Source organism: Phoca vitulina, unplaced genomic scaffold (assembly GCF_004348235.1).
Source record: "Phoca vitulina isolate PV1807 unplaced genomic scaffold, GSC_HSeal_1.0 scaffold32, whole genome shotgun sequence".
NCBI classification, from domain to species: Eukaryota; Metazoa; Chordata; class Mammalia; order Carnivora; family Phocidae; genus Phoca; species Phoca vitulina.
In genome coordinates, this window is record NW_022589735.1 from 2,282,294 (window position 1) to 2,297,088 (window position 14,795).

The 14,795-nt window shown below is 39.7% G+C and overlaps 1 protein-coding gene across 1 annotated transcript in view; it reads left to right on the forward strand.

The window, feature by feature from the left end:
• CDC25C (cell division cycle 25C) overlaps window positions 1–14,795 on the forward strand; it is a 28,590-nt gene that overhangs the window by 6,876 nt on the left and 6,919 nt on the right. Inside the window, exon 7 of the mRNA XM_032425069.1 lies at window positions 896–1,051. Coding sequence (XP_032280960.1) covers window positions 896–1,051 — 156 coding nt within the window. The remainder of the gene's footprint in view (window positions 1–895; window positions 1,052–14,795) is intronic.

The window sequence follows — 14,795 nt, forward strand, 5'->3', positions numbered from 1 at the left end:
GGTAACATCTAGTCTATTTTCTGTCTCTATGAATTTGACTTTTGGACACTTAGTGGTATAACATTCTGTTTATCCATTAATTTGTTGATGGACATTTGGATTGTTTCCACCTCTTTCCATTGCGAATAATGTTACCATGAATATTGGTATACAAATATCTGTTCGAATCCTTGCTTTCAATTCTTTGGAATATATACCCAGAAATGGAATTGGTGGATTATAAGATAATGCTATATTTAATTTGCGGGGGAACCACTATACTGTTATCCATATCAGCTGCACCATTTTTATTTTTATTTTTTTTAAGATTATTTATTTATTTATTTGTCAGAAACAGAGAGAGAGAGCACAAGTAGGGGTGGCGTCAGGCAGAGGGAGAAGCAAGCTCCCTGCTGAGCAAGGAGCCCAATGCAGGACTTGATCCCAGGACCCTGGGATCATGACCTGAGCCGAAGGCAGACGCTTAACCGACTGAGCCACCCAGACTTCCCTCTGCTGCACCATTTTTAAATCTTTGTTTTTTTTGGTGTTACACTGTATGAGTGTTTTATGTATTCTGGGTATTAATCCCTCATCAGGTATATGACTTGCCAATATTTTCTCCCATTTTGTACATTGTCTTTTTACTTTCTTGGTGGTATTTTTTGGTGCACAGGAGTTTTTAATTTTGATAAGTCCAATTTGTCCATTTTTTTCTTCTGTTGCCCATGCTTTTGTGTATTATTAATGAGATCATTGCCAAATCCAATATTATGAACTTTTTCCACTGTTCTCTTCTAAGAGTTTTACAGGTTTAGCTTTTATGTTTAGGTCTTTGATTCATTTTGAATTAATTTTTGTATATGGAAGGTAAGGGGTTCTGAATAGTTATTAATATTGTCCATATAATTGACAGGACAATGGAAACTTTTTGGAAAGTGAAATGAAATATCTGGGCAGCCCCATTACTACACTTCCAAAATTGGATAAAAATCCAGAACTGGAAGATCAAACAGAGGAGATTTCCAATGAATTGATGGAGTTTTCACTGGAAGATCAGGAAGAGCCCAAGGTAAGGTACTGTCTGATATCTTTGCATTTCCCATATTCCTTCATTCTTGAATAAACAATATTGTGCATCTCCTGGGTTTTAGCCACTGTGCTAAGTGGTAGGTCTACAGAGATCAAGAAGACATGGTCTCTATACTCCAAGGGCTACCTGACTGATAGGGTATCTGGTAACCATGGGATTCTTACTACTGCTGGGTGAGAAGGTTCCAGTTAGTAGTTTGAGGACATCACTATCAATGTAATTCAGTATAAGTTATGCCCCCAGAGTAATAGTAATGGATGGAACATACCTAGCGTGATTTTTCAGCTATTTTACATTATATCCTCCCTGTGTCCCTGGGAGGCATACCTGAAGCCTGTGGCTTATTAGCCATGTACTGATATGCCAAAGAGAGATTCTGAGGTTTTTGGCATTTCCGAATCAACTTCATTTCTTTGAAACAAATATGTGTAGGAGTGTGTTTTTTAAATTTATTGATTAAATAGGCAAATGTGATATAGTTGAGTCCTTGGATTCTAGTCCTCATTCTCTTATTTAGTGTTATGAGCATGAGAAAGACACTTAACCAGTATAAAGCTCATTTCTCATTTATAAAACAGAGAGCATAATAATGAGAAATACTTCCTCAGTAGGATTGTTGTGAATATGATTAAGTATTAAATGCAGTTTATAGTATTCCGCATACTTTATTATTGTTAATAAAAACAAATGTAAGCTGTAACAACATTTGGTAAATATTTGTTGAGACTGATATGCGCCAGGTGCTATACCAGAACTGAGGACAGAGTTGTGATTAAGATGGACAAGATTCCTAACTTTCATGGAGCTCGTATTTATATTTTTTCTAGTCTAGAAGATAGACAGTGTAAGTAAGCAAACCAATACCCAAGATAATGACAGATTGTCAAAAGTGCTATGGATGACAGAGTGGTATGAAAAATGACCTAGAAGTTTAGTAAGGTGCTGCTTTTAACTTTAACTTGAGTAACTGGAGCAGTGCTGACATTACAATGAATTTCAAAAGGAGTAATTCAAAGGGAGTAAGTTTTCTTTTGGATATTTGAGTTAGAGGCGTTAACAGGAAATTTAAGTGGAAATCCTGAATGAGGAGTGGAGCCATCAGGACTGGAAATGTACATTTTGGGACCATCTGCGTAGAAGAGAAAATGAAGGCTCCAAGTTTAAAGGCAGAGAGTAAGAGCTTGTAGCGAAGGAGTGATAGCCCGTGAGGAGACTGATAATGAAGTAGATAGACTCGGAATGACATCATTCAGGAATCAGAAAGGAGAGAGCTAGGACATGAACAGAGGGGTCAGTTTTATATATTTATTAATTTTATAAATTTCTTTATTGTGGTAAAATACAATATACATAAAATTTACCATTTTAACCATTTTTAAAAGTGTATGGTTCAGTGGCATCAAATCAAGTTCATGTTGTTATGATTGTGCTTATCCATCTCTAGAACTTTTTTGTCACCCCAAACAAACTCTTTGAAGAGTTTTATAGTTTTAGCTCTTAAATTTGGGTTTTAAGTTAACTTTGAGTTAATTTTTCTGTGTGGTTTTAGGTAAGGGTCCAGTTTCATTTTTTGCATGTGAATATTCATTTATCCCAGCACCATTTGTTCAAAAGACTGTCTTTTCCTCATTGACTGGTCTTGGCATCCTTATCAAAAATCATTCGACCACCTGGGTAGTTTAGTTGGTTAAGTGTTGGACTCTTGATCGCAGCTCAGGTCTTCATCTTAAGGTCGTGAGTTCAAGCCCCATGTTGGACTCTGTGCAGGGCGTGGAGCCTACTTAAAAAAAAAAAAATCACTTGACCATGTACATGAGAATTTATTTCTGGGCTCTATTCTATTCCATGGGTCTGTATGTCTGTCTTTATATCAGTACTATAGTTTTGATTACTATACCTTTGTAGTAAGTCATTTTATACATTTTTTTTTCACAAATCATACTTGAATATATTTTCCTTGAAAAAAAATTAAATCATAACAGCTAAGGCTAACCCTGTCTGATCACCATTCCTAGCCCCTATTGAAGGGTGACTTTGAGATTATGTGGGATTACATGGAAAAGTCAAGAGCGTGGGAGTCCATGGAACATATTGGTCTAGAAAGTAACAGATGGATCCAGACTTCTGTAACTTGGCTCTTTAATGGTATGGGTAAAGTCCTATGATTTCCCTATGCTTCACTTTCTTTCTTTCTTTTTATTTTTTTTAAAGATTTTATTTATTTATTTGTCAGAGAGAGTGAGAGAGCGCACAAGCAGGGGGAGTGGCAGGCAGAGGGAGAAGCAGGCTCCCTGCTGAGCAAGGAGCCCAGTGCCTTACTCAATCCCAGGACCCTGGGATCATGACCTGAGAGGAAGGCAGATGCTTAACTGACTGAGCCACCCAGGCGTCCCACATGCTTCACTTTGTTAATCTACAAAAAAGAAAAGGTTTTGATAACTATTTCATAAGGTTGTTGTGATGATTAAATGAGTTAATTGTACATAAGCATTTAGAACAATACTTGCCAATTACTAATGCTTTATTATTATAATGTAGTGTAGTATAAGTGCTTAATTACTGTAGTATAAGGACCAAAATGTGTGGCGTTACAAAGACTGGTAGAGAAGGGATGCTTGATGGCCTTGATGTCCTTAGCAAAGTGGAAGTTGCAGTAATCTGATGACTCAGAGGAGAGTGTTAGGTGACAGTCTTGAAGAGTTTGGAGAAGGTTATAATCAACTTTTGGAAACCACAGAGGAAATTATTAAAAGGCTAATAAAATGACATTCGTAAGGTTTTATGTGATAGATCTGCATGGCATAGTGTGCTATTGTCTAGAAGCAAGATTGGAAACTTTGGAACTCCAGGGATGATTAAGTGAGGGTTGGAGGTTGCCATTGGCAGATGAAAAAGTCATATGGGGTTGAGTTAGCATAGGTGATGGTGAGAGTAGCAGAGAGTGGGACGCCTGGGTGGCTCAGTCGGTTAAGCATCTGCCTTCGGCTCAGGTCGTGATCCCAGGGTCCTGGAATCGAGTCCCGCATTGGGCTCCTTGTTCAGCGGAGAGCCTGCTTCTCCCTCTCCCTCTGCTGCTCCCCCTGCTTGTGCTCTCTCTCTCTGACAAATAAATAAAATCTTAAAAAAAAAGAAAGTAGCCGAAAAGTAGATGATGATGAATCAAAGCCTGGATAAGGAGCCCAATGTCTCACTGGGTAGACTCGGTAAAGTGAGAACAGCAATATGGTTGAAAGTTGCCAAGGAGGAAGTATCTGGTTTAGAAACTTTGGAGAGCTAGGGGTAATTTTAGTTTGAGGATGTGCCAAGTTTGAATTCTTGGTGGTAGAGTAATAGAGGAGGGTTGCAGATTTTTTTTTTTTTTAAAGATTTTATTTATTTGACAGAGAGACACAGTGAGAGAGGGAACACAAGCAGGGGGAGTGGGAGAGGGAGAAGCAGGCTTCCCGCGAAGCAGGGAGCCCGATGCGGGGCTCGATCCCAGGACCCTGGGATCATGACCTGAGCCGAAGGCAGACGCTTAACGACTGAGCCATCCAGGTGCCCAGATTTTTTTTTTTTCTTCCTTTCTTTTGTCCCTGCTTATTGAGAGGCTAATGTGGAGTGCAGGAGAAGCTTAGTGCAAGTATTTGAGAAGTTATGAAGTCCCTCTCTGAAGGGTTTTCAGTTTTCAGAACCATGGTATGAGTGTGGGGAAAGAAGTAGTCTGGGTTTTAGTGTTTTGAGTAGTGTCTTGGGAGACAAGAGTGGAAAAGAAAAATGAGAGGCAGGTACTAATCGGTTCCGCTTATTGACTTCTTGTACTGGGCACTGTGTGCTGAGCTATTTATATCCATCATCGCATTTAATTTTTATGTCAATCCTGAAATAGGAGTATGATGCCCTTTTATTTTCTTTCTTCTCTCCCCTTTTTTTCTTTAGTATTATCCCCTTTTAGGAGGAGAACATCAGACCATGGGATAAAGGCTCTTACTCAAGGTCACAAAGTTAGCCATTGGCAGAGTCAGGATTTAAGCTGAGATCTGCCTGACTCCCGAGCTGGTGTTTTTAGCAGTATCATGGTGTCTTTTTTTTTTTTTTAAGATTTTATTTATTTATTTGACAGAGACAGCGAGAGAGGGAACACAAGTAGGGGGAGTGGGAGAGGGAGAAGCAGGCTTCTGAGCAAGGAGCCCGATGCAGGGCTCGATCCCAGGACTCTGGGATCATGACCTGAGCCGAAGGCAGCCACTTAGCCAACTGAACCACCCAGGCGCCCCATTATCATGGTGTCTTTTGCTGAATATGCTTGGGAGGTAAAAATTGTCCCAGGAACATGTAATAATGACATTTGCTTTTTTTTTTAATATTTTATTTATTTATTAGAGAGAGAGAAAGAGGGAGCAAGCAGGGGGAGGGGCAGAGGGAGAGGGAGAGAGAATCCCAAGCAGACTCTGCACCGAGCTTAGAGCCTGACAAGGGCTCAATCCCAGAACCCCAAGATCATGACCTGAGCCAAAATCAAGAGTTGGATACTTAACTGACTGAGCCACCCAGGCATCCCAACATTTGCTTTTTGTGTAGGTTTGGTAAGGTTGAATACCCAGAGTTTGAATGGATTGAAGTGTTAGGAAGGATGGTAAATATGTGATCTAGAACACTGCTGTTATGTAAAACTTTCTGAGATGATGGAAAATGCTTTATATCTGTCCAATACAGTAACCACTACGTGGCTTTTGAGCACTTAACATGTGGCTAGTGCCACTGAGAAGCTGAAGTTTTAATTTTTTTGAGTTTTAACTAATGCAGATAACCATGTGTCATTGGTTTTACTATAATGGGTAGTCAGATCTAGAACCCTCTATAAAGTATGGTCCCTGGAGCAGCACCATCATTATCAGGTAGGAATTTCTCAGCAGTGCAAATTTCTGGGCCGCATCCCAGACCTTCTGAATCAGAACTGTGAGGGCGGGACCCACCAGTCTGTTTTAACAACCCCTCCAAGTGATTTTGATGCACCCTGCTATATAATGCAATATTAAATCCTATTTTAATGTCATTGGTTTGTGGGAAAAAAGAGAACTAAGATATAATCTGAAAGAGACAAGACGGGTATTGGGAGAATTGACAGTGACCTTCCTGAGACAAACATTTTTGAGGACTCGCTGATGGAGGGTAGATCTGTGGAAAAACAGCAAGTTTAGGGATAGTTAGCATGGGGAAAGGTTGCTAGGCCTTCTGCAGGAAAAAAAAAAAGCAATGTAAAGTGAACATTCAGCGGTGCTCTTAAAAATATATGTTAGTCTTCATATTTCTAAAATGTAGCTGATACAGTTAAGTCTCAACTAGTATTAACTAGTAATTAAATTTAATGTTGATTAAAAAGAAAGATTTTTGTTTTCAATTTTATTGTTGAGAATTTATCTAATGTGTTTAATATCTTTTATGAAACGATAAGTACAGTACAGAGGACCTGATTGAATCTTTCCTTAGTGAAGGTCTTTCATCATCTTAGAAACATCATTCTGAGTTGTATAATATAGACAGTATAGAAGAGTAGGTTTAAAATAGACTGACCCCAGGAAATAATCTGGAAATTTTGTTTGTTCTGGCTGTGAGGGTTTTTTTTGAGGTATTTTTTTGGTGTTTAAAAAATATTAAGTCCCCTTATGTGCTCATTTTAATGCATTGTGACTCTAATAGCATTATTTTCAGTTGAGGGCACACTGTATAAGACTATGCAGAGCAGTAGATTTTAGAATAGAAAAGGAGTAGGGATTTTTGTTACTGGGTTTATCTCTTTGATGCTAAATGGAAATAGATACCTGATAAAGCAAGGAGATTTGTATAACCTTAGTGATTTCCGATGCATTCATTTAAAAAATATTTATTGAGTACCTGTTAAATGTCAGGCCCTGTGTTAGGCAGTGGTAATACAATGGTGAACAATACAGACTAGGTTTATGACCTCTCGGAGTTCATATTCTTGTCAAGGAGACATCGACAACAACAAACTCAGGTTTGTCAGGTTAATAGATGTTCTAGTTAGAGTTCTTGTTTGCAAATAAAAGAAACCAATTTCTAGTTACCTCAGGCAGAAAAGGGATTTTTCTGGAGGGTATTGAGGAATTCAGAATTACCAGGAAGGCTGGAAAACAAGGTAAGGCCTGGCCAAATGCTGCTGTGGGGTCATTGTGCTTGGGATGTCACCACCTACTGGCTGGATACTCAGTGTCACCATTACTGGCCCCCTACCCCAGAAGGTAATCCAACCTGCTGCTGGACTGTATTGCTCAGGACCATTTGCTACCACCTACTATATTCTCTACTGTGATGCTGCAACCATAAAAAAGACTCAGCCAACCCTGTGCTTTGTGTTATTCTTCGATTTTCAAAGTCCAGTCAGGAATATCTGGTTGATTATAAGAGAATGGAAAAGGGAATATCTGTCCCCCTTTGGCCTCCTTATCAGGAGGCAGGGCTGCCTCCCACTGAATTTGAGATTTTACTAAATCTCCAATTTTAGCCAAATTGCAAATGACTGCCATAAGAGACAAGATAATTTAATTATTGCAAATTGTCTAAGTGTAATGAAGGAAACAAAAAGGGGACTGAGATAAATACTAATAGAAGGGGACCTTTAAATGGGAATAAATAGGGACGCCTGGGTGGCTCAGTCAGTTAAGTGTCTGCCTTCGGCCTAGGTCATGATCCCAGGGTCCTGGGATTGAATAATGCATCGGGCTCCCTGCTCAGTGGGGAGCCTGCTTCTCCTTCTGCCTGCTCTGCCTGCCACTCCCCCTGCTTGTGCTCTCTCTCTCTCTGACAAATAAATAAAATCCTTAAAAATAAATAAATAAATGGGAATAAATAGGAAAGGCCTCCTTGAGCAAGAGATATTTAGTTGAGAACAGGTTGATAAACTGTCCCAGTTTGCCTGCCATTGAGGAGGCACCTATGACCTGGACCTTTCCGTGCTAAAACTGGGAAAGTCCCAGACAAACTTGGATGAGTTGGTCATACATGACATGACTAGAGACAAGAGCATTCCATGAGGAGGGAATATTGTAGGTGCAAAGGTCCCAAGGTTGAGTAGATCCTGGTGTGTACAAGGAACTGAGAAGCCATTGTGAGGGAGGGGGAGAGTTGCCTGAGGTGGGACGGAAGAGGCAAGCAGGAGACAGATCATGCAGGGCCTTAGGGCTATGGTGAGTGTGTGGATTTTATTCTAAGTGCATTGGGAAGCCGTTAGAAGATATTCAGCAGGGGAATAATAGGACCTCGTTTGTTTTATGAAGACCATGCTTGTTGCTGGATAAAGAAAGGATTAGAGAGGATTAAGAGTTCGAAGGTGGGGGTACGTTGGAAGCAGGTTGGAGTAGGATAGGAAGCTCTTGCGTAGTCTCAGGGAGGATTGGTCATAGCCTGGACTAAGGTGGCTACAGAGACAGAAATGGATGAGTTCAGAAGGTATTTTGGATACAGAAGAGACAGGTTGTAAAGGAAGGATAGGATCAAGGATGACTTTAGACATGTTGAATTTGAAGTGTTTTTATTTCAAAGGGAAAACAGAAGCAGTCAGAAGAAAACTACCTTCTTCTCTCACCAAATAGAGCATCCTATCTGCTCTCATACCCATATAACTGCCATTTCTCTTGTTATACTGCATAAGTGTCCCTCCTCCTATCTGAAGCTCCCTCCCCCTCTGCACTTCCTCCTGTTCATTCATTCCTTCATTCAGTAATGCTGGAGATACAGTACTGAACACAACGACGCAGTAAAGTCCGTTCTCTTGTAGAGCTTACATTCTAGTCAGGAGGAAACAGATGAAGAAACAAATACATTTATAATATGACAGTTGGAAAAATACTATGGTAAAAAAGCAGGGTAAAGAGAATAGGGAGTACCTGGATTGGGCTGGTGTAGAGTGGGAATTGATATTTTGGATAGGTTGTATAGATTAGAGAACACCTTGCAGCTGTTTGAACAGACATCTGAAGCAGTGAGGGAGCCAAACAGTTATCAGAAGGGATGAATTTTTCTAGGCAGAAGAAAGATCAAATGCAGTGCTTCTGAAGTGGGGGTGTGCATGGCATGTTCATGGAACAGCAAAAAGGCCAGTGTGGCTGGAGCAGAGTGAGCAGGTGCACAGTGATAGATGAGGCCAGAGAGTAGGTAGCAGAAGGACAGGTCATGTAGGGCCTTGTAAGTCATTGTAAAGGTTTTGCAAAACCCCTGAGTCACATGGAAGCATCTCCTCTTGTCTGCTCCTGGGGTAATCTGCTTTCTTTTTCTCCTTCTTCTGCTCTCAGTTTTCCCCTTTCTCCTAGATTAATACTTCTCCAATTCTTTGGTATCAGGACTCCTTTGCAATCTTAACAATTATTGAGAACACTTTGCCTTGTACCTGATATTTTGGGAAAAGCATCCAGTTTTTCTCCATTGAGTATGATGTTAGTTAGTTATGAGTTTCTTTTTTTTTTTTTTAAGATTTTATTTATTTATTTGAGAGAGAGAAAGAAAGTGAAAGAGCACAAGGGGGAGGAGCAGAGAAGGGAGAGAGAAAGAATCTCAAGGAGATGGGATGCCTGGTTGGCTTAGTCGGTTAGGTGTCTGCCTTTAGCTCGGGTCATGATCCCAGGATTCTGGGATTGAGTCCCACATCGGGCTCCTTGCTCAGCAGGAGAGCCTGCTTCTCCCTCTGCCTGCCACTTCCCCTGCTTGTGCTCTCTTTCTCTGACAAAGAAATAAATAAAAATCATTAAAAAAAAAAAGAAGAAGAATCTCAAGCAGACTCCATGCTAAGCAGGGAGCCCCACACAATCCTGAGATCATGACCCGAGCCGAAACCAAGAGTCAGATGCTCAACCAACTGAGCCACCCAGGTGCCCCCTCTTTTTTTTTTTTTCCTCTCCAAAGTAGGCTCCACACCCAGCATGGAGCCCAACGCGGGGCTTAAACTCATAACCCTGAGATCAAAACCTGAGCTGAGATAGAGTCAGCTGCTTAACCAACTGAGCCCCCAGGCATCTCTAGTGATGGCTTCCTTGAGATGCTCTTTGTCAGGCTGAAGAAGTTCCCTTCTAGTCTCAGTTTGCTAAGAGATTTTAGCTGGAACAGATAATAGATTTTGTCAAATGCTTTTTCTGCATCTATTGAGATTATCATGTGAGTTTTCTTTTTTTTTAACCTATTAATATGGTCAATTACATTGATCTTAGAATGTTAAAACACCTTTGCATTCCTATGATAACATTAGTTGGTTATGATGTATTTTCCTTTTTATATGTTGTTGGATTTGATTTACTGAAATTTTATTGAGGATTTTTGTATTTCTGTTCATGAGAGGTATTGATCTTTAGTGTTTTGTTTTCCTTGTAATGTCTTTCATCATTTGGAAAGAATTCTCTCTTTAAATTTTCTGGAAGAATTTGTGTAGAATTGGTGTGGTTTTTTTGTTTTTTGTTTTTGTTCCTTTAATGTTAGGCCAAATTCACCAGTAAAGCCATCAGGACCTGGGCTTTTCTTTGTGGGAAGTTTTTATTTTTTATTATTTATTTATTTAATTAATTAATTTTTTTTTTTTAAAGATTTTATTTATTTATTTGAGAGACAGAATGAGATAGAGAGAGCATGAGAGGGTCAGAGGGAGAAGCAGACTCCCCGCCGAGCAGGGAGCCCGATGCGGGACTCGATCCCGGGACTCCAGGATCATGACCTGAGCCAAGGGAGTCGCTTAACCAACTGAGCCACCCAGGCGCCCCTGTGGGAAGTTTTTAAATTACTAATTCAGTCTCTACTTTTTGTAGGTCTGGTCAGATTTTCTGTTCCCTCTTGAGTCAGTTTCAGTGGTTTTTGTCTTTTCAGGAATTTGCCCATTTAATCTGAGTTTTCTTATTCATTGGTATATAGTTGTTCATAGTATCCCCCATGATCCTTTTTATTTCTGAAAAATTGCTAGTAATGTTCCCTCTTTTATTCCTAATTTTAGTAATTTGAGTCTTCTCTCTTTTTTTCTTGGTTAGTCTAGCTAAAAGTTTATCAATTTTGTTGATCTTTTCAAAGAATCAGGTTTGGTTCTGTTGTTTTCTCTTTTGTTTTTCTGTTCTTTACTTCATTGAGTTTTTGCTGTAATCTTTATTTCCTTGATTCTGCTTGCTTTGGATTTAGTTTCTTTTTTGATGGAATGTTAGGTCATTGTCTTGAGATCGTTCTTTTTTCTGTTATGGCCCTTTACAGCTGTAAATTTTTTTTTCTTTTCTTTTTTTTCAAGATTTTATTTATTTGACAGAGAGAGACACAGTGAAAGAGGGAACACAAGCAGGGGGAGTGGGAGAGGGAGAAGCAGGCTTCCCGCCGAGCAGGGAGCCCGATGTGGGGCTCCATCCCAGGACCCTGGGACCACGACCTGAGTCAAAGGCAGACGCTTAACGACTGAGCCACCCAGGCACCCCTACAGCTGTAAATTTTCACTTAAACACTACTTTAGCTTTATCCTTACATGAATTTTGCTGTGCCGTGTCTTCATTTGTATTCATCCAAAAGTATTTTCCAATTTCCCTTAAGATCTTTGTTGACCCAGTGGTTATTTTGGATTGTGTTGTTTAATTTCCACCTAACCGAATTTTCCAGATTTTTTTTCTGTTATTAACTTCTGATGAATCCATTGTGGTCAGAGAACATACTTTGTATGATTTCAGTCCTTTAAAATTTATTGAGGCTTGTTTTATGACCTAGTGTGTATGATCTATCCTGGAGAATATTTCATGTGTATTTGAGAAGAATGTACATTCTATTGTTGGGTACAGTGTTCTTTTGATGTCTGTTAGGTCTAGTTGGTTTATGGTATTGCTTCAGTTAGTTTTTGAGCTTTCTAAAAATGGTACCATACCAAATGTGGCCGTTACTGGCCTTGCTATTCTCACCAGGGCCTTTGCATTTGTTGTTCCTTCAGCCTGGAACATTCTTCCCCTAGGCAAAACAGGATTTTTTCTCTCAATTTAGTCTCATTTCTCCACATATGTCATCTTATCAGAACGGCCTTTCCTGACAAGCTTTCCACCCAAATATGTTTCCTATCTTTTCATTCTCCTCTATTTTTTACCTATAGAACATGCGACTACATAAAAGCTCATAGTACATATATTTGTTTCTTCTACTCCCTTATTCACTGCTCTGTCACCTAGTAGGTACTCAGAAATTGTCAGTCAAGTATGTGGATATGGAAATCTGGAAATAAGAGCAGAAGTTTTGGTTGGAAATAAATATTTGAGAGTCATCTGTATAGAGGGAAAATCTGAATTCACAGGTAGAAAAAATCATGTAAGGCAAAAGTGAGGGGATAAAAAAGGGCCAGGACCTAACCCTGATGAATCCAACATCTATTAGAGGTTTGGTAGGTGAGGAGGCCCAACAAAGAAGACTGAGAAGGAGCAACAGAGAGGTAGAATCATCATGGTTCTTTTAGTTAAGGGGTTGCCTGTACTAGCACTAAACTAAACTAGGAGGTGCCATTGAAGCCAAGGAAGAAGGCAGTAGCCAACTCAGTGGAAGCCACTATGAAGTTCAGAAAAATAGATGTCTAAAGAAGTGACTCAGATATGGTGACATGAAGATTGTTGAGAACCTTGACAAGAGCGGTAGTGTGGTACAAACAGATGCAAGTCTACGTGTGTTGAAGAGTGTGTAGGCCATGAGGAAATGGTGATGTCTCCTCAGTTTACAAAACAATGATTATTCATTTAAACCTTTTATAAAATCTGCAGGTAGAACTGAGCTTAGCAAGTTTCCTTTTCTTCTTCCTGGCCTTTTCAATGCTTAAAACTCCCAGATATTGAAAGTGTTGATTGATTCCTTAAAGAAGGAAAGTCTCTAATGGGTAGATGTTGAATGCAATCTAAGCCAGCTGGTCCTGGGTTCCCCCCACCCCAGCTTCTGAGAACTGCGAAACTTGTGACTAGACAAAGCTACAGTATCCTCACTATCGTCATCCCTTCATGACCAAACACGTATGCTCTTTGCAGTAAGTTGCCATTTGTTGTTATATAAATGTTTTGGAAAGAATCTGTCAGAACAGTAGTGGCTGTTTCTGTTTGTTAAAGTAGTTTTCTCCTATCATTTATTTCTGGATTCTTGCCTTTAGACCATATGAAACCCATAAAGATGTTTATCGGCTTCATTATCACCATGATAATAGCTACCAGAAACCTAAAGCATTGATGCAAGAGAACAGAGATTTGAGAAATAGACTCATTCGTATATGGTCAGTTGATAATTAGACCAAGATACAAAGCAATTAAATGGAGAAAACAGTCTTTTCAACAAATTGTGCCGGAGCAATTGAAAATCTATATGAAAAACAAAAACCTCAATCCATACCTTATACCTTATATAGAAATTAGTACAAAATGGATATAATAGACCTGAATATGAATTTTAAAACTATAAAACATCTGAAGAACAAAACATAGGAGAAAATTTCTGTGACCGTGGGTTAGGTAAAGATTTCTTAGATATAATACTAAAAAATGGAAATGTTTTCCTTAGTAGCTAATTCATTCCAGACTCTTTACAATGAGCCCTTAGAGGTACCTGGATGGCTCAGTCAGTTGAGTGTCTGACTCTTGATTTTGGCTCAGGTCGTGATCTCAGGGTCATGAGGTCCAGCCCGGCATTGAGCCCTGCATCCGGCTCCTCACTCAGCAGGGAGTCTGCTTGTGATTCTCTCTCTCCCTTTCCCTCTGACCCTCCCCCCAGCTAAAATAATAAATAAATCTTTTAAAAAATAATAAAATAAAATAGAATGAGCCCTTAGCTTAGTAATTTGGTGTGTTCTAGAGCAGCTCTTTTGGTTAAGAGACACAAAGTTTGCACTAAGGCCATCAAATTTGAAATTCTGATCTGGCTTCTTCCTGCCTTCTCTTTAGGGCAAAATTGAAGTTATATGAAGGGAAGTCTGTCAAGAAGTCTGGCTAGCCTGTTCCTCAATCTTTCACCGCATCTCCTCTGCCACTGTAACTTTGGTTCATCCATGCATTCATCACTGGCGTCATGGCCTTGACCGTATCTTTTAGCTTTTCCTTTTAAGTTTTGGCTTCTGTTGCTGCCTAATTATTTTGCCATTTTCTAAGTTAGATTCCCAGGAGAGAGAACTTAATTGGCCCAGATTATTTTTACATGTTCTAGTCTACTAAATGGATATGTCGAAACAGCACTCTGGGCTAGTCAGTGGCTCTGGGTAGGGTTGTGAGGACATAGGGAGTCGACTGGCAGGGATCCAAGGGGACAGGTAGGTGTAAAATATTGTTATGTAAAATGTGAACTGTACCGGGTCGCCTGGGTGGCTCAGTTGTTAAGCGTCTGCCTTCGGCTCAGGTCATGATCCCAGGGTCCTGGGATCGAGCCCTGCATCGGGCTCCCTGCTTGGCGGGAAGCCTGCCTCTCCCTCTTCCACTCGCCCTGCTTGTGGTCTCTCTCTCTGTCAAATAAATAAATAAAATATTTAAAAAAAAAAAAATGTGAACTGTACCTTCAGCTGGTACCAGGAACAATGGAGTTTCCCTTAGATGGGACCACAGATGTGACAAACACTGTAATAGATATAGTTATTATAAAGTAAAATATTGATGTTTTTATTTTATTCTCCCAGAAACCATTGACCATCTACTTGTTTTCTAGTTAGGCTCTCTTATTATCTAGCCCCCCTTCTAAATCAATCCATAGTAGTTAGCGAGGTGAGTGTATAAAG